Below are 25,340 nucleotides of genomic sequence, written 5' to 3'. Positions count from 1 at the left end.
TTTTAAATATTCACAGGTCAGGAGATTCAGGCTTTATAAAACACAGTGGTAAAAAGATATGAAATGATTGAGGAAATGATCAGAACTAATGAATAGGGAGAGGAGGTACAAGGAAAGGATTTAACATTGTCAATACTTGTCAGAGTCAGAGATGACTTACCAAGAGTTTTAGCTACTTAACCCATAACCACCTCTGACAAACCATCAAATACTCAATACCCCAAAGGGTCCAAAGAATGTACATGGAAACCTATATGTAGGAACAATCTAAAAGAAATTAAGCAAGCAATAGTATCTTATGGTTTGTAGTCACCATTTGTTAGGGAGATGGTAAAAACAAGGGCTCAGCAATAAGGCTATCCTACACCATTGGCTTCAATTAGCTTCAGTGGTCTGGGAAGATGGGCCACAACTACTGTGAAAATGGTACAAGCAAGAAGAGGCAAAAATTTTAGAACAACAGTGAAGAGCAAAAGAATTTGAGTCTTGCCAAGATCAAATTCTTGGTGAGAGCGCTTATGCTGACCCACAGGATCAAGCTCTTTATGATGAGCACATCTTGTCCCTATGCCACACAGCAGCTTTAAATGCTTGGGACAGGATCAAGAAACAAGGAAAAATTTGAATCATATACTAGGGTTAAACAATGCAAAGAGAACCCTTTAGTGACTTCTTACAAAGATTAACTAATGCTGTACAAATAGGAGTAGCAGACCCAGAAGCTAGATGAATCTCTGACTTTTGAAAATGCCAACTTACAAGGCAAAAATGTTCTTTTAAAGGTTAGATCAGCACCAGTGAATGAATGGATCCTGCATCAATGAACATTGAGACATTTGACTCTAATACTGAGTCTTGGGTAAGAGAAGCAATTCCCAAAGGTATGAGAGACATCAAAATGCCATATGTTTTAATTGTGGCAGAATAGGAAATCTGAGAAAGGGTTGTAGACAAATAATCCTAGGAATAATGTTTTCTCTGGGAATGACAAAAATAGAAAGTCTATTATCTTCAGGATTATGTAGAAGATGTGGCAAAGGCTGACATTAGACCAATGAATGTAGATCAAAAAAAAGACAAACAAGGCAACCCAATACCATCAGGAAACTCCTTGGAGAGTCTCTCCCAGGCCCCCAGGTCGAATGTGGTCTGTTCATTACCATTCACCGTGGAGTACATGTATCACCAGGAAAATTTAAAAAAATCTGGCGCCTGTTCTCAAAAACCATACTGTTCTGGATGAGGGATTAAACATGGAGGATGAATCAAAAATTCCAATAGAAAATAGGAAATGTATATTTTGGCAGACTTTTATAAAATGATAAAGACATTGCTGGTGGGAATGCAAACTTGTGCAACCACTTTGGAAATCAGTGTGGTGGTTTCTCAGGACATTCAGGATCAACCTACCCCAGAATCCAGCAATACCACTCTTGGAAATATACCCAAGAGATGCCCTATCATACTACAAAAGCATTTCCTCTACTATGTTCATAGCAGCATTATTTGTAATAGCCAGAACCTGGAAACAACCTAGATGCCCCTCAATGGAAGAATGGATAAAGAAAGTGTGAAATTTATATGCATTACAGTACTACTCAGCAGTAAAAACAATGACATCTTGAATTTTGCACGCAAATGGATGGAAATAGAAAACACTATCCTGAGTGAGGTAACCCAGACCCAAAAAGATGAATATGGTATGTACTCACTCATAAGTGGATTCTAGCCATAAATAAAGGACATTAAGCCTATAATTCAGGATCCTAGAGAAACTAAATAAGAAGGTGAACCCAAAGAAAAACATATACTTATCCTCACGGATATTGGAAGTAGACAAGATTGCCAGGCAAAAATTGGGAGTGTGCGGGTGGGAGTGGGGTGGGCGTAAGGGGAGATGGGGAGAGAGAAGTGAGAAGGGGAGGATAGGGAGAGCTTGGGGGAATGGGATGGTTGGGATGGAGGAAGGGTGGATATGGGAGCAGGGAAGTATATATCCTAATTAAGGGAGCCATCTTAGGATTATTAAGAGACTTGACTCTAGAGGGGTTCCCTAGTGTCCATGGAGATATCCCCAGCTAGATCCTTGGGCAGCTTAGGAGAGGGGGCCTGAACTGGCCCTATCTTATAGCCACACTGATGAATATCTTGCATATCACTATAGAACCTTCATCTGGTGATGGATGAAGATAGAGACAGAGACCCACATTGGAGCACTGAACTGAGATCCCAAGGTCCAAATGAGGAGCAGAAGGAGGGAGAACATGTTCAAGGAAGTCAGGACTGCAAGGGGTGCACCCACCGAGACAGTGGGACTGATCTAATGGAAGCTCACCAAGGCTAGCTGGACTGGGACTGATGGAGCATGTGATCAAACTGGACTCTCTGAATGTAGTTGACAATGAGGGCTGACTGAGAAGACAAGGACAATGGCACTGGGTTTTGATTCTACTGTATGTACTGGCTTTGTGGGAACCTGGTCTGTTTGGATGCTCACCTTCCTAGACCTGAATGGATGGTGGAGAACCTTGGACTTCCCACAGGGCAGGTAACACTGACTGCTCTTTGGACTGGAGAGGGAGGGGGAGGGGAAGGGAGTAGGAGGATGGTGAGGGATATGGGAGGAGGGAAGGAGATGGAAATTTTAAATAAAAATTAAAAAATAAAAAAAATAAAAAAGGAAAAAAATGATCAAAGACTAAAGCTAAGAATATGTATAAATAACATTGTAAGGAATTACTAGACATAGGTACTGATATGACTATCATTACTCCAGGATCTTGGCATCTGAATTAGCCTTTTTAAAGGGCAGATGTTCAATTACTAGGAATTGAAACCCTATCTCAAGTGAAATAAATCATGAGATGAGTTGAATGCATAGGGACAGAAGGACAGAGATGAAGGCTGAGGCCATATGTTGCTAATATCACATAAATTTATGGGGTCCTGACTTGCTGCATCAGTGGAATACTAGAATTAACATTCCTGCAGTCCCAGAAACTCATGTTTCTGGGAAGGATATTATAAGGCAATATAAAAAAGGTCACCAGTCATTCAGGCTGTACAGGAACACAAAACAACTAACAAACCTTCAGAGATACCAATGGCTTTACCTTTAAAATGGTTAACTGAAAAACCAATATGACTTAAACAATGGCCTTTAATAGAAGAGAAACTGTAGGCTTTAGAACAGCTGGTACAGAAGCAACTAGATGATCACCACATTGAAGAATCAACCAGTTCCTGGTATTCTCCTATATTTGTACTTGAAAAAAAATCTGGAAAAAAGAGAATGGTGACAGATCTAAGAGTTGTCAACAAGTTAATTCAACTTATGGGCCCTCTACAATATGGAATTCCTTTGCCTTCCCTATTCCCTAAATGATGGCCTGGTATAGTTATTGATTTAAAAGATTGTTTCTTCACTATACCTTCACAGGAACAGAACAGAGAGAAATGTGCCTACACTGTGCCTACTTATAATAATTCTCAGCCTACTAGGAGATATTAATGGACCATCCTCCCAGTAAAATGAGCAATAACCCCACCCTGTGCCAATACTTTGTATGTTCGTCATTGGAAATACTATGTAAACAATTTCTTAAATCTATAATTTACCATTACGTGAATAATATTTTGTTATCTAATTCAAATGCAGATACTTTGGAAAGAATGTTTGTGTATTTTGGAGATTGGTCCTCTGCTTGCTGTGGGGGTTGGTGAAGACCTTTTCCTATTCTGTTGGCTGCTGTTTTGTCTTGTTGACTGTGTCCTTTGCTTTACAGAAGCTTTTCAGTTTCAGGAGTTCCATTTATTAATCGTTTCTCTCAGTGTCTGTGCTACTGGGGTTATATTTAGGAAGTAGTCTCCTGTGCCAATGCATTCAAGTGTACTTCCCACTTTCTCTTCAATGATGTTCAGTGTAGTTGGCTTTATGTTGAGGTTTTTGATCCATTTGGACTTGAGTTTTGTGCATGGCATTAGATATAGATCTATTTTCATACTTCTACATATTGATATCAGCTATGACAGCATCATTTGTTAAATATTCTTCTTTTTTCCATTTTATATTTTTTAGCTCTTTGTCAAAAATTAGGTGTTCATAAGTGCGTGGATTAATATCTGGGTCTTTGATTTGGTTCCATTGGTCCTCCTGTCTGTTTTTATACCAATACCAGGCTGTTTTCAGTACTGTAGCTCTGTAGTATGTACTAACTCATAAGTGGCTTTTAGACATAAATCAAAGAAAACCAGCCTACATTTCACAATCCCAGAGAACCTAGACAGCAATGAGAACCCTAAGTGAGACATACATGGATCTAATCTACATGGGAAGTAGAAAAAGATAAGATCTCCTCAGTAAATCGGGAGCATGGAGACCATGGTAGAGGGTTGAAGGAAAAAGGAGAATAAGGGAGGGGAGCAAAGAAAAAAATGTACAGCTCAATAAAATAAATTAAAAAAGAATGTTTGAAGACATAAAGAAAGTGTTGCCTCATTGGAGATTATTAATTGTTCCTGATAAAATACAAAGAGGAGATCCTATCAATTACCTTGGTTATAAAGTAGGTTTACAGAAAATTAGAACACAAAAGTTCAAATTAGAAGAGACTGATTGCATACTTTTAATGACTTTCAAAGATTGCTAGGAGACATTTCCAATCTACAACCTGCTGTTGGGATAACACCTGTTCTAATAATTCATATAAGCAAAACCTTAGATGGTGACAAAGACTTAAATAGTCCCAGGAAATTAACAACTAAAGCTGAGAATGAATTACCTTTGAAGAGAAATTAGAGAAGGCATATGTGGACTGGGTGGATCCAAATCTTAAATGCATTCTAGTGATATTGCCCTCCATAATTTCTCCAACAGGAATTTTAATGTAGAAAGAAGATATCATTTTAGTATGGAACTTTTTTGCCACATAAACTGAGTAAAATTTTAAAAACTCATGTGGAAAAGGTCTCTGAATTAATTATAAAAGGAAATTTGAGACTTCAACAACTAGTAGGATTTGACCAAGGAGAAATTATTGTGCCTTTTACTACTGATAAAATAAAAAAGTATGGGAAGACAATGAACGCTGGCAAAGAGCTTGTGTTAACTTTTTAAGAAAAGATTAATAGTAATTAACCCAAAGTGATAGAATTAGCCTATAAAGAGAAGTACTTGCATTCTTTCCTGCATTGTACGTGACACACCAATAACTGGAACCTGTACATATTATACTGATGCAAATAAATGAGGAAAAGCAGGTTACAAATCAGAAGATTTAAATAAGGTATAATAAAGCTCATATAATTCTGTTGAAAAGGCAGAATTATATGCTATTCTCATGGCATTAAGATATCTTAAAGAACCTCTCAATGTAGTTACTGATTTGCAACATGCAGAGAGTTGTTTTCCATATTCAAACAACTGAATTTATACCAGATGATACAGAACTGACTTCATTATTCATTCAGGTTCAAGATATAATCAGGAATAGGCTTTGTTTCATATAAATAACACACATCTGATCCCAAATTGGTTTGCCAGGTCCTCTAGCACAAGGTAACGCAGAAATTGATCAATTATTGATTGGAAATGTGCTAAAGGCCTCAAAATTTGCTAAAAAATTATGTCAGTAGCAAAAGTTTAAAGAATTTTCCAATACATGGCAACAATCTAAGATGATTACAAATAGATGTCCTACTTGCTCCTTCTATAACCAAAGACTGCTACCTGCAGGCAGTAACCCACAGGGTACTTGAATGAAATCTGGTAGATGGATGTGATCCATTTAGCAGATTCTGGAAAATTAAAATATGTACATGCATCATTGTTACTTAATCAGGTTGTTAATGGGAAACTTCTTTGAGGTCAGAAAAGTCTGATTTAGTAATCACACATTTATTAGAAGCTATGGCCATCGTTGGTATACTTGCATAAATAATGGTCCAGCATATGTCTCTAAGAAAATGAAACAGTTTTCTGCTTATTACAATATAAAGCATATTACAGGTATACCAAGCAATCCTACAGGTCAGCCAGTTAGAGAAAAATCAAATAAACCCACAAAAGATATATTAAACAGACAGACATGGATGAAAAATACCCCCAGAAACAGATTGCATGATGCTTTATTAAGCTTGAATTTTCTTAATGTTAATAATAAAGGAAAAACAGTAGCAGAGAGACATTGGATAATAGAACAAAACCTTCTGATTTAAATCAGCCAGTATATTTCATGTATGTGTTGACCTCAGAATGGAAACCAAGAAATGTGCTTCATTGGGGAAGGGGTTTTAGTCTTGTTTCCACAGGGAAAAAAAGCTATCCAACCATCAAAATTAATAAAGATTTGGTTTAGAAATGATAGCTCATCCACAGAGGTGACAATCATACATGTGGTTGTCAACCTCATAAGGGTTAGGGAAAAGTTCTGTTCTTGTCTTTGCAGGAAAATACTTATCTTCAAAATATCGAAAGACTTTGGACATCTAGATGCCTAAAGAAGAAAAGTTAGCTATCCAGAAAGAATCATTAAGCAAAGAGAAATCTGTCTCATGATGATGTGTTATCTGTAGGGAAAAATTTCATTGCCTGAACATGTATTAATCTCCACTTAAAAATTAAAGATGGCTTTGGAGTTGGACAATGGCTATTCTCTAAATCCAAATGTGTTGTTAAAAGAAAAATTCAGAGTTTCTGTCTCATGTCAGGAATCATCTGTTATGGGACAGAAAGAAGAAAGAATTTAGAAAAAAATTTTATTTCCCTCCATACCTATTTTTGTCTCTATTGTACCTTTCATTGAATATATGTCTATATGAATAAGTTTTCTATAGTGAACAATAAATTTTCCTGCAGTAACTTTTGAAGTTTCCAAGAAGATGGTGGGGCCTCACAACGACAATTCCACCTGGATGATATGACGGAACGATGCTGACAGTGCTACTTTAAGACAGGTTTGAGGTACCAGCTGCTCAAAATGATTCCAAATTGGTTAGCTGAAATGGTGCACCTTCTTACAATGTTCTGGCCTGAACTTCAAATAAGAACTTTGGAAAAATCCCATCGACCACTCAGAGACCATTTGCAGTTATACCAGACAGTAATCTTGTAACTTAACCATTATTTAAATTTTACAGGCTCCCATAGACAGAACATTGTCCCCATGTCAGCTGGATGAAATTCTAGAAGATGATATCCCCTCTCCCAACAACGTTTGTTCTCAGGGTTAGGAACATCAATTAGGGGTGAAAATAACTGGTATAGGCTTGGGGTGGAAATTATATAGGCTCAGCGATCTTCTTTGACAAAAAAGGGAAATTTGATGGAATAATAGGTAGATTAGTGTGAGCTTACTCACACTAATAATAATTGTGAGTAATAGAGTGAATACTTGTGATGTATTATTTATAGACAAATTACATTGGTATAGATTTTTGTATATTGATACATATTCAAATTATGTTTGTTATACTGATTATGCTCCTATTTCTGTTTACAGTACTTGTACACCTATGCAAAATTATTTTGTTATATTTTATGCATGAGTGTTTCTACCTATGCTTAAGATATTTTGTGTATTGATACAATTTTAGGATATATTTATCATATTGCACTATATATTTCTACCTCTGATCAAGATACTCATACATTGTTCACATTTTGAGGTCATGGTTCTCATTTGCTGCATAGTTGTTTAAAGATTGTTTAATATTCTATTATGAAGTCTTACTCTTTAAGGTATATACATATTAAGAATTATAGGTCAGCAGTCATCCATGTTTGTCATACTTATAGTTATAGTATATATATAGTTAGTCAGGTCCTTTAGATACATAGAGATTGTATTCCACATAGATAGGTAATCATCAACCACTTCAAAGAACTGTAGAATATGGCAATTAAATAACTTAGGGTTCTGTTGACTTGAGACCTGATTGCTCCTGGAAGCACCTATCAATTCCTGAGAGAATATTGGTCACCTAAGACACTCCACTTGGAGATTATTTTCTTCTTGGCAAAACTGGCCTTTGGGCAAAGAACTGCCCATGCCTTGATCACAATGACAATGCACAGTGTCCAGATAGGACAACCAGGATACAAGCAAAAAGACTGCCAAACCTCACCAAGACAACATAAGATAGTTTTGAAAATTTTCTTACTTCGAAAGCTGGTCTGTCAGTTTTACTCTAGTCCTTCACCTAAGTTGGTTGTTCCAACATTGCAAATGAGACTTTGGGTAATTGCCCAGGTAGCCAGTTGTCTCTGTCATTTATTGTACATTTTGGAAGTTGCTTGATTGTACTTTCTGCTTACTCAAATAATATTATTTCCCTTCTTGGGTCTTTGATGGGGTTGAAGTCTAGATAGTTGTAGTTACTATCCTCTCATAACTTAGCCAAGTCATTTCTAATGTAAGACTTAGACTTTTAAACATAGGATAACTATTAAAACATTTAGCATATGTTTTTTGATTGATATTGTTTGTGCTGCTTGTAATTCTAATTTTTATACTTGATATTTGTTCTTATTGTATATAGAGTTATATTAGGCTTAGAACTCTCTTATTTAGACAAAAGGGAGAGGTGCTGTGGGAACTCCTTCAGCCACAGCTTTTAAGATATCAGCCCACATGGGTGTGGTCTCTTGTATTTTAAATGCTGACATAAATCTTGTGCAGTCTCCCTCTCAGCTGCTGGATTTGGTTCCTGTTCTCTGCTCATGCAGAGGTCTGTTTTCTGTGAGTCTAACTATAAATAAAGAACTCTTTATTGTACTGAGTTCTGAGGTAGTGTGGGACTACTTTATAGCATCCATCTACACTTGAGAGAACAGAACTCTTTGATCTATATCAGGGTAGAATGGGCCCACACCTATGGGCCCTGTCAGAGCAAAATGGACCCATACCTATGGACCTTTTCACCATAACCTGTATCATACTCAAATAAATCCACCTTTAACATATATATATATATATATTAATTATATCAGGTATGATCTATTAGAGAATCTTGACTATTATACTAGGATGTCAAGGATTACTACAGGTAGCCTGAAGTAAATAGATGGTTTTAATAGCAAAATATCAACAATTACAGCTAAACACCTGTGTTGTTTTCAATACTTAAATTCAGTGGAGTGTATGTGTGTGTGTTTGTGTGTGTGTGCATACATGTGTGTGATTAATATATCAAGATGGTATTGAGGTTTTTATTCTAAATGTTACTTTGTGTTACTAGTCAGCAATGGGTATGGCATTATTTTTACTGCTGCCATATCTTAGAGAAATAATAACTAGGCACACCTTGAGAAGGTACCTTTTTCATTTGTTTGTTTGGAGATACGCTTCTCTGTATAACATTTGTTGGTGTCTTGGATCTCATTTTGTAGACCAGGATGGCCTTAAACTCAACAATTCACTTGCATCTTCCTCAGACTGTTTATTTTTTGATATTGATTTTTGGGAAAATTTGCAAATGAGGAGAAAGTCTTAGATTTGGAAATGAGGACCAATTTGGTGCATTGTCTGTATAGAAGACAAGCATATTAGTCATGTATCAGGTTCTCAGGGAAACAGATTGAACAGCAGGGCATCTGAGGAAGGCGATGCAATTTGTAGTCATGTCCTCTAAAGCAAAGAAAGAGTAAGTCCTTTCATATGTGGATTACTGGAGCTAGTAAGATCTCCAAGATCCATGTATTTCTGTGTTCCCATGTAGGTTTTGCCAGGAAGCATTGAGAGTTCTGGACATATGTCCTTTAATTCACTCATTCATAGAGTCCTTCATCCTCAGTAAGGAGCAGCAAGTGGGATAGGAAAAGATTTCATCAAATTAGTTGATTACCTATTCCTCTTGATGGATATTTCCTGTGACTAATATAAAACATCATCCTTTGTCTCTTTTGACTGATTTTAGTTTGAAGTCTATTTTGTTAGATATTAAGATAGCTATACCCACTTGTTTCTTATGTCCATTTGATTGGAATATTTTTCCTAACCCTTTACTCTGAGACGACGTCTGCCTTTGAGGTTGAGTTGTGTTTTTTGTATGCAGAAGAAGGATGGATTCTGTTTTCATATCTAATCTGTTAGCCTGTGCTTTTTTATAGGTGAGTTGAGTCTATTTTTATTAAGGGATATCAATGACCAGCGATTGCTGTCTCCTGTTAGTTTAGTTTGCATTGTTGGTGATGTTAATTTGTTGCTTTTTTCCCTTCTTTGGGATGTGCTGCCATGAGACCATCAATTGTCTGTGTTTTTGTTGATGTAGCCAGCTTCCTTGGGTTGGAGTTTTCCTTTTAGTATTTGTATAGGGCTGGGTTTATGGCTAGATTTTGGTTAAATCTGGTTCTGTTATGGAATATCTTGTTTTGTCCTTTTATGGTGATTGAAAGTTTTGCTGGGTATAGTAGTCTGGGCTGGCATCCATGATTTCTTAATGTCTACATAATGTTTTACCATGATCTTCTGGCTTTCATTGTCTCTAATGAGAAGTTAGATGTAATTCTGATAGTTCTTCCTTTATATGTTACTTGGCTTTTTACCTTTGCAGCTATTAATATTCTTAATTCACTCTTATGTTTAGCATTTTGATTATTATGTGTGGAGGAGACTTTTTTTGATCCAGTCTATTTGGTGTTCTGTAAGCTTCTTGTATCTTCATATGCATATCTTTCTTTAGGTTGGGAAAGTTTTTTTCTATGATTTTGTTAAATATATTTTCTGTGCTTTTGAGTTGAACTTCTTCTCCTTTGGCTATACCTATTATTCTTAGGTTTGGCCTTTTCATGGTGTCCCATATTTCCTGGATATTTTGGATTAAGCGTTTGTTAGATTTAATGTTTTCTTTGACTGATGAGTCTATTTCCTTTATTATATCTTCAGCACTTGAGATTCTCTCTTTCATCTCCTGTGTTCTGCTGTTCATGCTTGTGTTTGTGGTTCCTGATCATTTTCTTATGATTTCTGTTCCTATAATTCCCCCAGCTTGTGTTTTCTTTATTGTCTCTATTTCAGTTTTCAAGGCTGAGATAGTTTATTTCATATGCTTGATTGCTTTTTCTTGGTTTCTTTAAAGGGATTTGCTGATGCCTTTAAATTTTTTGTTTGTCTTTTCCTCTATTTCTTTGAGAGAATTTCTCATTTCCTCTTTAAGAGTTTCAAACATTCTTCTGAAATTATTTTTTAGGTCATTTTCTTCTGCTTCATCCATCTATATTTGTTTTTTCAAGTCTTGCTGTTGTAGAGTTTTTATGTTTTTCTGGTGCTCTGTGGTGTTGTGTGTGTTCTTACCTATTCTACTCATCTTTTCTTCTAATAGGTGTGGTTGGGTCTGTCTGTAATTGTGTTGATTAATCTTCTATATGACAGTGAATCCAAGGCTCAGATGGTTGTTCCTCATTGTATAGTCATTGCCACAGTTCTAGTTACTCCATTGGTCACTGCCTGTTTCTGAAGGTAGCTCAGCGCTCTTGGGCTTTACTCTACTCCTTTGGAGTTTGCTGTCTCAGGCATACTCTAGCCTAGATTGTTGGCTCAGACCTGTTTCTGTAAATGTCCCTGGTCTGCATCAGTTTCTTCAGAGTTCCCTGCCTTGGAGTTGGTTCTGTAAAGGGCTGTGGCTCCTGTCTTCTCCCTCCGAGTTGCAAGGCATGATTATGTCCAGACCTGCAGAGGACTTGGCTCAGGCTTACTCCCTCAGAGATCCCAGACTCACACTCAGACCAGTAGATGTTTGTGGTTCCTACCTATTCCCTTTGACGTCTCAGACCAATGTCTGGACCCACAGAGGTCTCAAGCCTACTCCCCCTGAGGTCCCAGGCTCATGCCTGGACCTGCAGAGATCTCCAGTTCCTGCCTACTCCCTTGCAGTTCCCAGACTCATGCCCAGACCTACAGAGGTCCTGACTCAGGCCTAGTTTCTCAGAGGTCCTAGACTAATGCCTAGACCTACATGGGTCCTTGCTTAGTTCTACTCCCTTGAATGTTGCAGATTCACCCCCAGACCCTCAGTGGTCTCTGGCTCTGGCTCACTTGTTCAGTGGTTACTCCTCTGTACCTGTAGCTGTAGAATGTGCTGTCCCAAGTATACTCTGGCCCCAGTCTTTGGCTCAATGCTGATCTGCAAATGTCAGTGTACTAAATTTGTTTCCACTTCCATGAAGCTTGCTTTCTCAGGCCCACTGCGACATAGGTAGCTCATAAGTCCCACTCCTATGGAATTTGTTGCTGCAGGCCCACTCCAGCCATAGGTGGAGTTCCCACATTTTTATTGCAATCAGCAGAGTTCTCCCTTCTTGGTCATATAAAGGTTTTGCCCCCTTCAGTGCTCACTGTCTTTTGCCACCTTGAGTGCCCTCCTGATCCTAGCACTTCTTGGAGCTGCTGGTGAGTTTCAAGCCATGTTGGCCCTACTTTTCTAATCAATTAGAAAACACAGACTCCTACTTCACTGATACCTTTACTATTTTTCTGATGTGCATATTCTTTCTCCATCATTCTATTTTCAGATTTTGCAATCTCTCAAACTTCAGTTTCAACTATCTCACTTCAATGCAGTCTCTACACCCTCCTTTGTTGGCTTAAGGGGCGTGATTACTGAGGCTGAATGAGAAGCCAAATTGAGGGTGTATAAATTAAACAAGGAGACAATTTCCTAGCAGCTGGTGAACCGGTAATCAAACAACATAATTATTGAAGAACTGCAGAGGGATGCAAACAATGCATTAAGTAACTGACATGTAATCAGACCCAACGAATGTGCTCTAAGGTCCTTTCTTCCATCCCTTTCCCAGAACTCTTCAAGAATTCTGAGCCCACCAGGATCTACCTACCTGCCCTACATTCCTTTCCCCTGGTAGATATTGAATCCTAGTGCTGACTACTGGAAACTGTGTTCTCCCTACTTATGCAAAGTTATAAGCCATCGATTTCAAACAGTGTAAGAATGGAATATTGTAACTGAGATCAGAAAACACAAGAATAACCTGTATATTCAAATTATACTGATTTATGAACATATTGTGACTCATTTGAATACCTGGTCTGAACTCCCCAAATGATGGACTAAAAAATGGAGTAGTAAGGAAAGCTATTCTTTCTTCCCCTATTGGTTTTTGTGGTTTATTGGATTTGGCCATGACGCTATACTCCAGAAGCTAAAACTAAATTAAAACAAGTTCTCTTCTAGACACTCAGACGCTGCCTTGAATGGGCTGACTGGTTTTTAAGCAAGTCTGTGGTACAACATCTCTTTTTAATTGAAAAACATTGTTCTTCATCTAGTATATTTTCATTCTTCTTTGTTTTCCCCCAATTCTGGTCAGAAGCTCTCCATTTCCTTGTTATATTTCTCCGCCTTAAAACACAAATGATAGAATTCCCAAAGAACCCAGATTGGGGCCAAGATTAGACATTGCTCTCAACACACTGACAACAGGGTTCCACTGCTGAAGACAACACCTATACACAATGCGTTAATCATGGAGAAATTGAGCTGTTGCCTGCATAGAACTTTTTTCCTAAGTGCTGGCCTCTTTGGTACAGGAAGGTACTCTCAATTATCCCAAAAGAGAAATATAAACATTAACCCATCCTAAACTTCGATCTAAAATGGTGTTGTGCCTGCAAAATGTGCTGCAACCATGGTGGCATATAGCTTGTTTTAAAACTTGTCCAGAGTTTTACCTCTTCACATGCTGCTATTAAATACAATCTACTTTGGGATACAGGATGCTCTTCAGAACACTCAAATTAAGAGAGGAGTAACCTCAAGTAGAAGCAAGGTTCAAATGAAATGAGATAAAGAGATAAGGCAAAGACACAGGTAGTGAAGAAAATTTACTTTATTGGCATAGAGACTGCAGACAGATCGGGGATCTCTAGTTGGCAGCAATAGTCTCCTGAATCCAGTCCACATACTTGCAGACCTTGGTGTACACACCAGGATTATTTGGCCAGGCACAGCCCACACCCCAGGAGACGATGCCCTGGAGCTCTCCATTGCAGACCAGAGGACCACCAGAGTCACCCTAGGAAGAAGGAACACAGTACATGGGAAAGGGCATGTGAAATAGGGCTGTGTATATTCTGAACTCAAAAATACCTGTTTCTTCTCACTTGGTGCATTTCTTTTTCTCTGTAGTCTATCTGCTACCCTCACTACGGTATTGACATTCAGAGTGAACCTCCTCATTCTCCACAATCCACCAGAGAAAATGTGCTGCCTACAACCACTCTGCTTTGAAGCACCACTCCCAGGAGATGAGAGGTCTGAAGATGGGAAGGGAACCACTCACCTGGCAAGAATCCTTGCCTCCCTTAAGGAATCCAGCACAGACCATGTTATCAGTGATCTTTCCAGGATAGGAGGCTTCACACGCAGCCTGAGTCAGCAGTGGGGCATTTAGGCACTGGAGGAGATCTGGGTTTTTGACTGTGAAGAATAGAAAACATTGAAGACTACTGTATGCAGACACCAATCCGGGTGGGAAACAACTAAAAACAATGGAGTCTGCCCTATGTCAGTCTGGCTCATTTGGGAACTGTGGCTTCTTGATTCCACAATATTCACTGCTGATCCCTTTTCTGAAAGAGTAAGAGCACATTCTGCATGTGCCTGGATAGCATCCTGAGGATCAATGTATTTCTTGTACAAATCTCTCCTAGATGTGTTCCAGAACCTGTATGTACTGTGAACTTGCAATAAATTTGTACTTTAGAAGCCACTGAAGTAATTCCAGAGATGTGGGAGATTGCAGAGGGCATAAAAGTAGAAATAGTAGGTGACTGGTTCTACTCACCACCGAAGCTGAGTGTGTTGCCCCATCCAGATATGAGGCACTGAGTGCCAGCAGGTGCACAGGAGGTGGGCAGAGCTAAAGTGGCCACTCGGGCATTGAGGGTCACTGGGGAAGAGAGCTTGATCAGCATGATGTCATTGTCCTTGGTCTTCTTCACGTAGTCAGGGTGCATGATGATCTTGGCAGCATTGATGAACTGCTCATCGCCCTCAAGGACATTGATGTTGTGTTCTCCCAGCCTCACTTGGATGCGGCTGTTGAAAGAGAGGCATGCTAGATTCTTCTCCTCTATGACTCTAGGTATCACAAGTTTCTAAGCTTCCCACACTTGTCTGGCTCTGAATCTATGCACAATGTTGCTGTCTTATCATAGGAACAGAACCTGGATGGTGGATAGGATGTTTTTGTCTTGCTCTCCCATTAGTTTTCAGAGATATAATGTATATGCTGCTGAGATGAAGGACTTCAGGTGTAGACTGCTCCTCATTTGCATATACCCAAATATCCTGTGCTAAAGAGCTAAGGAGTTATTCGAAATCTTCTTCATTCACTGTGTCCTTGTTAACTACATATTTTCCTACAGCACTCATCACCTGCTCATATAGATGCCCGGTGTAAAGATACCCCACTCTTGGAGCAATGCAGTCTGGAAATCATCACTTACGACTTGTAGCAATGAGCTGCAGACACCACCCATTGGTCATTGATGAGGGAGCCTCCACAGAAGTGGTAGCCAGAGTTTAGGGACACCTGGTATGGAATGGAATTCTTCTGGCAAGTGTAGCCTCCAACAATCTTGTCGTCATCTTCAACAGGAAATGCAACTTGATGGAGATAGGAAATAAGAAATAATATTTCATCACGGTGATTGAAAGTGAGTCCATTGGCTCTATGGAAGCTTATACCCTTAGGATTTCCTACCGAGCACAATGACTGTAGGAAAACTGGGATCACTCTGTCTCCAGTAAGTAACACAGATTTTAGGGTTTCTCAATATTAGGATCTGCAGGACAGACAGGTAGTGCCAACAGGGCTCAATCACTTCTCAGCATCAGGGTTGGGACAGCATCAACTATCAAGAATACATTGAGGGGGATCCCATTAGAAATCAATTTTGCTCATGGCCTGCTTTACTTCTCCATCTATTACTTGCTTGTGCTACTGGAATGTTGGCTTTTTAGTCTCAGCAGGGAAAACAACTAGAGAGGAGATGAAAAAAAGAATAACATTCATCTTGGTGTTGGAGGGTGGATTGTTTCCTATCACACCAGCTTTTCCACTCTTCTAGTATTACCTTCTGTGCAGAATGCCTAAGAGGAAGCAGGGGAAAATGATCACAGTAGCCAGCACTAATGTTCAACATCTGCCAGGGGGAAAATGCAGGGCAGGTAAGCAGATACTGGTGGGCTCAGAATTCTTCCCGTGTTTCAGTTAAAGGATAGAAGAATTTACTGCAGAGCATGTTCTTGGGATCTGATTACATGTCATTTACCTAACTCCTTGCTCTCTTCCCTATGTAATTCATTCCCTGTGTAATTATTGGTTTATCAACTCAGCTGCTGTTGAGAATTTTGTCTCCTGGTTCACTTTAGTCACCCTCAATTTGACATCGCATTCATTTCTCAGTAGTCAAGGGCCTGAATTCAGTAAAGGACGTTGTTGAGACTGCATTGAGGTTGATAGGTTAAATTGAAGTTTGAGAGATCACAAAAGTAGAAAACAGAATGCTGGAAAAGAAGATGAACAGCAGAAAATTGTAGTAAATGTAGTGACGTAGTAGGATTCCACGTTTTCTAAGTAATTAGAAAAGTAGGACCAGACACGGTGTGAAACTCACCAGCAGCTCCCAGAAGGGCTAGGATCAGGAGGGCACTCATGGTGGCCAAAGGTAGTGAGCCCTGAAGGGGAGCCTGCATTTATATGACCAAGGAGGAGAACTCTGCTGGTTGAAGTGGAGATGTGATGTCATTGATTATTACTGAGCAAACACACCTGTTTTTTCCTCTTCTTGGATTTAATGTCAACTTCTTTTGGATTTCTTGGCAGTAGGAGACCTACAGGTGTCAAGAAAAATTTTATTCTCAGGAAAGATGGAGGGCAGCAGCTGATTTTTGAAACATTGTTAAAGTGGTAAACAGTGTTAGTCAAGCATTTGTCTACACAGCTCTGCTTTAATCACTAAATTCATGGGTGATGGAGATGAAAGACTCTGTGGGGTGCTAGAAATCCCTAAATGGACACAACAAGAAAATCCACAGAATTAACTAAGCTGGACTCCTAGAGGCTCACAGAGATCAAACCAACAACCAGGGAACCTGCATATGACTGACCTAGGCCCTCAGCATATACATTATAGTTGTTTAGCTTGGTCTTCTTTTAATAGTTGGAGCAGGGACTGTCTCTGATTACTTTCGGCTTTTTGGGACACTTATGCTCATACTGGAATGCATTGAACCATCAACTTCATGTCCATTATTTTGTTGATTTCCATGGAGTTTTGCCTTCCTCTGAAAAGAACCTGCAAAGGAATGGATGGGGTTCAGAGCAGAGAAAGAATGGGAGGGACTGAATTAAGAGGAAGGAAGGGGTACTGTGGCAGAGTGGTCAAATAAAAATTTAAATGAACAAATAAAAATTTAAGTAATTAAAAATGAAGTCCCTTGATGAACGTAGGTTGCCTTATCAACATTCACAAAGCCCTGGTTCTGGCAGATGTGGAACTCTTTAAACAGCACTGAATATAAAATGGGAAAAAGAAAGCATATTGAACAGACTGTCCTGGCATAACTGGATATCGACATGTAGAAGAATAAAAATAGATCTATATCTATCACATGCACAAAACTCATGTCCAAATGGATTGAAGACTTCAACATAAAATGGATTGAAGACTTCAGCCACACTGAACCTCATAAAAGAGAAAGTGGGAAGTACAATTGAACACATTGGCACAGGAGACCACTTCTTAGCTATAACTGCAATAGCACGGACAGTGAGAGAAACAATTAATAAATGGGACCTCCTGAAACTGAAAAACGTCTGTAAAGCAAAGGACATGGTTAGCAAAACAAAATGATAGCCTTCAGAATGGGAAAAGATCTCCACCAACCCCACATCAGACAGAGGACTGATCTCAAAATATACAAAGAACTGAAGTAATTGGCTGAAAAAATCTAGCAAAATACAGTCAGCAGCATTACTAACGAAGCAGGCAAGCAGAAGGAAAGAATTCCAGATGTTTTGGACAATGTTGAGAAATTATTATACCTGAAGAGTAATAATGAAATGATCATTCATGACACTAATGTCCAGGAGGTCTCTATGAGAGGTCAAACAAACAAGTATGTGATGCCTCCCTGACCTCTCTTCACTGAAAGATCAATTACTCTGCTTCTGTTGTAGCTCAGAGAGGCACTGAAAAAGCTTGTGTATTTCTGAACTCTCATTATTATTACCTTACCTAAAAAGGACTATAGTGTTTTTTTTTCCTCTAAAGTTTTAAAATTGTTGTACAGTATCGTGGAGTTACTGTGACATTTTCAGTCATATATATATATATATATATATATATATATATATATGTCATTGTTCACCTCTCACATTGTCCCTCCCCAGTAGTCTTTGACCCTTTATCTCTTGACCCTCCATCTTCGCTATTGTCTCCATTCTACTCTCATGCATTTGTTCATCTTATGAGCGAACAATGCAATATTCATGGTTTTGAGACCTGTGTCTTTCATTTAATATGAAAATTCCAAGTTCCACCTGTTTTCCCCCCTGGAAATAGCATAACATTATTGTCTATCATTGCATTATACTACTCCCTGTTACTTATTCATCAGTTTTTAAAATTCAAAATGCCATCCTGTATTTTTTATTTTATTTATTTATTTATTTATTTATTTTTTTAATTAGTGAATTAAAAACATTCACAGTTAGTTGTTATGGAGAGTAATGTGCTGATTCCTTTAACTGTATGGGTAATTTTCCTGATTGGTTTACATATTGTTTTTCCTTTCTTTTTTTATACATATTAAGGATTTTATTTTTTCTTTATTATTATATAGAACAATGAAATTATATTGGCAGATCAAGACAAAGGCAAAAGAAACAGGCAAGTACAAATAAGACAAGAGAATGAGGGAAAGAATAACAGGAAAAGTATGTGTTCAAAAGAAGGATATAAAAATCCAAATATAAGATAAAGGCTTATGTGAGTAAATTTCATACTGGTAGGAATAAAGGATACAAATACAAAATATTTTAAGATAAAATAAATAGTACATAATAATAGAGAAATGAAAAGTTTAGAGGAAGAAGAGGATAGTGAAAAAAATAAAAGGAAAACAAAGCCTTATCTATGTTTCCGGAAGGACCTCCTAATTTTATAGCCCACTTTAGCTAGTAGAAAAGTGTTGAATATCATGGGATGTTGTACTGTACATCCTCTCAGTGTCACCTCATTGGGTAGTGCTTTGGGTTTAATGTTGTATTCCAAGACATGCTTATATTATCAATGCCACATAAGCATTTATTGTGGAACTGTCTTTACTTTGCATACATGGGTTTACTCATGGTATTTCTCAGCTAGGAACTTTCTTATTCTTTTTTAACCATCCTAATTTTCACAAAACAGTAGAAAATCCTAGCACGTTGTGCGTTGAGAGTACATGAGATTGGAGAAGATGACCCAAGCACTGGGGTCTTCTCTGGAAGGGGAAGGCTGAGGAACCTGAGTATTGCACTGCACAGTTGTGGTGCACTTAGGTACTGCCCAGTAGTGATCACACAGTGGATGGAGGAATCTATGGAAATGAGAGAGCTGAAGGCGATATGCCCAGAACTCTCAATGCTTCCTGGCAAAACCTACACGGGAACACAGAAATACATGGATCTTGGAGATCTTACTGTCTCCAGTAATCCTTATATGAAAAGACCTACTCTTTGCTTTAGAGGATTTGACTAAAAATTGCATCACCTTCCTCAGGCTTCCTCAGTCTGTGTCCCTGAGAGCCTGAGGTGTGACTAATATGCTTGTCTTCTATCCAGACAATGCACCAAAATGCTCCTCATTTATAAATCTAAGACTTTCCCCTTATTTGCAAATCCTCCCAAAATCTCTGTCAAGAAATAAACAGTTTGGAAGAATAGGCAGGTGGATCACTATGAGTTCAAGGTCAGCCTAGTTTAAAAACTGTGATCCAGGCCAACTATAACTGTTACCCAGAGAAACCCTGTTTCAAAAAAATTGAAGAAACCAACAAATAAACAAATGAAAAAGGTATCTTCTCAAGATGTGTCTAGTTATAGTTCTTTGTGATATGGCAGCAGTAAAATGATATCTTACCCATTGCTGATTAGTAATTCAAAAATCATATTTGGAACAAAACCCAATACCAACCTTGATATATAATTATACACACACTCAGGAGCACACATACACATACACACATGTACTTCACTGGATTTAAGTATTTTACTGTTTATCCTCAAAGGAAATCAAAGCAAGAGATCAAGCAGGGAAGGAACTTGGAGCATGAACTGGTGCAGAGGCCATGAAGTGGTGCTCATTATGGCCATGAAGAGGTCTCTTCATTTTTTTTTTTTTGGTTTTTTTCAAGACAGGGTTTCTCTGTGGCTTTGGAGCCTGTCCTGGAACTAGCTCTGTAGACCAGGCTGGTTTCGAACTCACAAAGATCCGCCTGCCTCTGCCTCCCAAGTGCTGGGATTAAAGGCGTGCGCCACCATCGTCTGGCAGGTCTCTTCATTTCTTATTCAGGCTGATTTCCTACAGAAGGCAGGACCAGAAGCATAGTTATTATTTCACTGACAATGGAGTGTCTTCTCCTCCATCAGTCCCCAAGTAAGAAAATGCTTTACAGGTTTACCTACAACCTGATTTCATGGAGATATTTTCTTAATTTAGGTTCCCTCTCTGAGATAATTGTAGCTTGTGTCAAGTTCACATAAAACTATTGAGCACAACATTGAAGATGTTGGTTTTAATAACAGTGGAGCAATGCCTTGGGATATTATAGGATAAGCAAACTTGCCAGTTAGTATGACAAAATGAAGAAATATAAGTATGTGCCTGTTTCTTGTCCCTTAAGTGGGTTGCCACTACAAGGTGTGACTCAGACCTAAAGTGGGCTTTTCCAATTACCTCATAAAAAATTTCTTATTTACATTCAAATCTGCATGGATATGATTTTAGTTGACAACACATAAAGTCAAGTTGACATCCATAATTGGCCATTAGCATCCATCTGATATTGAAGATCCAGCTCCTGAGGTTTAGATTCCTCATCTCTCAAGTGAGACAAGTCTCTGTTGCATGGAATAATGTCAGACCTGTAGACTCTTCTGTTTATTCTCTGTGTTACCTATTTGCGTCTCTGTATTCTTAACATCCCAGTCATATGTTCTTGCATTGATTCTTCCCTTCAAGGTTTGGAAGGCAGACAGCTTTTGTTAACCGAACTGATGTTTGTTATTTGTGCCATAGAGGAATCACCATTTTCAGCATCAGATTTATGATTCAGATTTCCATGAATTGAACCTAAAAATTCTTTATATTTTAAAACTTAGAGAGTTCTCATTTAGGTCTAGATGTTGAATAGAACCTTTGAATAAATAAATTGCTTGAATGATGTAGGAGATGAAAATTGCATGTCATGTATACTTTCAAAGTCAGAAGCCTAAGTAGTATAGAAAGAACATATTTGAAATTATGTGATAACCAATGAACCCCTTGGGATCAGAGATATTAACTAATATTTCACTCTTGGAGAGGGAGACACAAAGGATTTCTTCACTATACAGAGTAGAGGAATATTGGGTGTCATATTCAGGAAGCATATATATATATATATATATATATATATATATATATATATATATATTTGTTTTTTTGAGACAGGGTTTCCCTGTAGTTTCTAGAGCCTGTCCTGGAACTAGCTCTTGTAGACCAGGCTGGCCTCGAACTCAGAGATCCGCCTGCCTCTGCCTCCCAAGTGCTGGGATTAAAGGCGTGCGCCACCACCGCCCAGCTCAGGAAGCATATTTTATTGGATGAACTGAAACTGTCATATGAAAGAAATAGTAGGCTAGGGAAGATAATGGAAGAAAAGAGTTGAGATTAAAGGGGGACATGTCCTAGAATTACAGAGTGGGAGTATAGAGAAGTAAAAGATACAAGAAATGAGAAATGGTGCCTAAGGTGAGCTGAGAAAACTGAGGGTAATTTCAATATGAAAATAACCAGTGGAATCTATAAACTTCCACTTTTCCTCTACAGACATTCCAAGGAACCTCCAATGCTAAAGGACCATTCCAGGAGTATTCTGGACTTCATACTCCATATACAGAAACTCTCCTGCTTTTGGATGTTGCCCTTTACACAGTGTGGCTAGAAACATTAAACTATTAGGGAAATACAAATTCTGTGTTCATGTTCTTCCAAAAAGACAAATGCCAGAAGAAAAATGTGTGTGTAGTTTGTCTCATTGGTACCTATGATATGATTGTCAGCAGAACATTTAGCTGCCACCTGCATCCTGTCTCACATGCTCTAACAGTTTTCAGGTTTTCCTATGGCCCTGGAGCAGCATGCCAGTTTTAGATAACTTCTCAGGTGAAAAAGAACCCATCCCTATCAATCCTTTCTAAACTCACCCCACTAACGTGTTTGTGAAAAGTGAAAGTATGTGAATAGTTTGAACAACCTGATGCACATGGCGACATGCCATTCCTTCCACTTAGGTATAAGCCTAGGAGCAAATGAATAGAGCAGGATGCATCAATGACATCTCTGAATGGCTATTCATGTGTGAAGCTCACCCAGCCATTCCAGTAATAGGGCCACAATAAATGTTATGAATCCTATGATGGCTTTTCCTGTAGTTTCTTCTGAGTTCCAATCCTCCACCTTCCAGTCAGTTTAACCCCTCAAACCCGATTGCCAAGATTTTAGCTAAGCCTTTTTCCCCTATTGCTGTTTAAGTCCAGAACCATTTCTACTTTCCAGAGATATCAACCATGATCTCACCTAAGCTTCTGACAGGAAGGATTCCCTAACTGGAATTCCACAGTATTAGGCACAGCTGATTGGATAACTTTTGCTGTAGTATATGTGGATAGTGTGTCTTGTGGAAGATTTAAGTTAAAAAATGTATTCAATATAAGAAGAGTCACCACTGACTGTTGCTGATTATGTAATAACACATTTATTAGCAGTTATGGATATCATGGGGATACCTGTACAAACCAAGGCTGAAAATAAGCCAACATATGTCTTTACTAAAATGAAACAAGTGTTTTGGCATATTACAGCATAAGTATATTAAAGATACACCACACAATCCTACATGGCAAGCAGGTACTTAATAGTGCTGTTTCTACCACAGCAAACTGAATGATCTCGGCCATGTTTGGTGTGATCATTTACACATCAATTAACTTTGCACAAACAATCCCTCACAGCATCTTTCAGTGGGTATAAATCAGAGCATCTAAAACCCAACCCTGGTTAGGAAATATACCACCTGTCTTAATATCATTGATGATCTAGTGCTGGCCTAGAAAAGTCTTACATTTACATTTTTCATTAAGTAGATAGATAGCATTTAGAGTAAAGGAATTAAGAGACAATTGATAGACTCTTTTGGGTGTGGGGTTTTCATAGCCACCCACAATCTATAAGAACTAGAATACCTTCAAAATACTAAAACCGCTTTATTTCGCATAGGCCTTTTCTCATCTCCTATAAATGTTCCAGAAATATGTGCTGGATTCTCATCCAAGGAGGGAGAGAGAGAGAGAGAGAGAGAGAGAGAGAGAGAGAGAGAGAGAGAGAGAGAGAGAGAGAGAGAGAAAGAGAGAGAGAAAGAGAGAGAGAGAGAGAGAGAGAGAGAGAGAGAGAGAGAGAGAGAGAGAGAGAGAGGACAGAGTGAACGAATACTCACATTGCAGGAACTTATTTTCAGGTATTACATCTCTGAAGAAAAGTGACTTCTTTATAGATGATACCTGAACCATTCCTTCGAAAACTAAGATTAGTTCCAATTATACTTTCCAGGGACCCAAGGCAGAACGGGGTGCTGGTGACCTTTGGTGTTCATAGCCAAGTGTCAGAGTGTGATAATCTCATTATGGTTAGGCTACGTAGGAATAAAATTTTCTGTAATGTAGTCAGCATGCTGTTGTCATATTTTCACTCTGTGAAATATTTGTAAAACTACAGCTGGAAGAAAAGTCAGGTATTTGTTCTGACATTTCCACAATACATCATACACTGACCCACGAGGGTATTTTCTACAGTATTTGGAAAACATTTTTTAGCCAGAGGAATGTTCAGGTTGATTGATCTCATTATAATGCTAGCTGTAAAGAAACACTGAAGGGCACAACAAAACTGTGTCCTATAGATAAAGTGTGATCTTTCACCACTTAATATTTTGTGTTCCTACGTATCAACTGAGATCAGCTTTCCTCAAGATATAAGGAATTATATGTTAAAAAGACTACTGCAGATCATAACCATCACCTCATATTCTAGACTGAGATGAATAAGGTAGATTTACTGAATGAACCACTTCACTCATTTGAAAGTCTTTGCTATTGCTTTGTTTTTCATCCCAATATACAAATTTCTTTGAATATTTCCCTCAAACACTCTCCTAATTCAAGGATTGCTATTTTAAGAATTGTATTTCAATTTTGGAAACAATGTGTTTCTTTTCCTGTGTGTGTATTTTATGCTGTAGATTATACTCATCTAAGGACCTTGTATTTATTCCTTTATTCTGCATTTCAAGATGATGAAGTGATCTTTAAAGAGCGAGGTTAAGGTTTTAAGTTTATGCACCAACTAGTGTAAAATTTGAGCATGGTAGCCATATTCTAGAGTGTGATGTTCTGATGAGACCATTATGGTACCGTACTTCCCTCACCTCATGAAAGAGGCAGATAACAGATGCTGTTATCTTATTTTCAGGTATTACATCTCTGAAGGAAAGTAACTTCTTTATAGATGATACCTGAACCATTCCTCCGAAAACTAAGATTAGTTCCAATTATTCTGTTGCTACAGAGGAATGTTTCTGATGTCCTTTTAGTGGATTTACAATTTGAGAATAATTATTCTCCTCATGCCCACAGGTAAGGTTAATTTTCACCCTCAATCAAGAGAAATTCTCTTTGCAACAGACAGTAACTAGTAACTCCCTTTTCTTTCTTTTTTTTTTGTAGTACACATTTTTTTCAGAGGCACATTCTTTTTCCTATATTATGTGTTTTCTTTAAAACAGTGCTTGAAACGTCATTCAGTAGATCTCTGTTCACCCAAACACAGTATCAATAGCTGCCAACAACTTTTTTTTTTTTTTGATGTCGGATTCCCTTCTGTATACCGTGATTACCATTAATGAATAAAAACAACCTGCTTTGGACCGATAGAAGGACACAACTTAGCTAGGTAAGAAAAACTAAACTGAATGCTGGGAGGAAGAAGGCAGAGTCAGAGAGAAGTCATATATCCCTG

At 38.3% G+C, this 25,340-nt stretch overlaps 1 protein-coding gene and 1 gene segment (V, D, J or C); both read right to left on the bottom strand.

Annotated features, from left to right (window-relative positions):
• LOC119806829 overlaps positions 1-25,340 on the bottom strand; it is a 238,803-nt gene that overhangs the window by 66,876 nt on the left and 146,587 nt on the right.
• LOC119806815 (anionic trypsin-2-like) lies at positions 13,880-16,677 on the bottom strand. Of its 2 annotated transcripts, none has more exons than XM_038318851.1 (5): positions 16,638-16,677; positions 15,465-15,624; positions 14,801-15,096; positions 14,297-14,433; positions 13,880-14,029 (listed from the first exon to the last, which is right to left on the bottom strand). In XM_038318851.1, exons 1-5 carry the CDS (start codon positions 16,675-16,677, stop codon positions 13,880-13,882), a joined length of 783 nt encoding a protein of 260 aa, XP_038174779.1. The 2 variants fall into 2 exon arrangements, with proteins under 2 accessions (XP_038174779.1, XP_038174780.1); XM_038318852.1 differs by having other exon boundaries at positions 14,801-15,054.

This window comes from Arvicola amphibius, chromosome 2, assembly GCF_903992535.2.
Source record: "Arvicola amphibius chromosome 2, mArvAmp1.2, whole genome shotgun sequence".
Classification (NCBI taxonomy): Eukaryota; Metazoa; Chordata; class Mammalia; order Rodentia; family Cricetidae; genus Arvicola; species Arvicola amphibius.
This window is presented reverse-complemented; position numbering and strand designations above follow the sequence as displayed.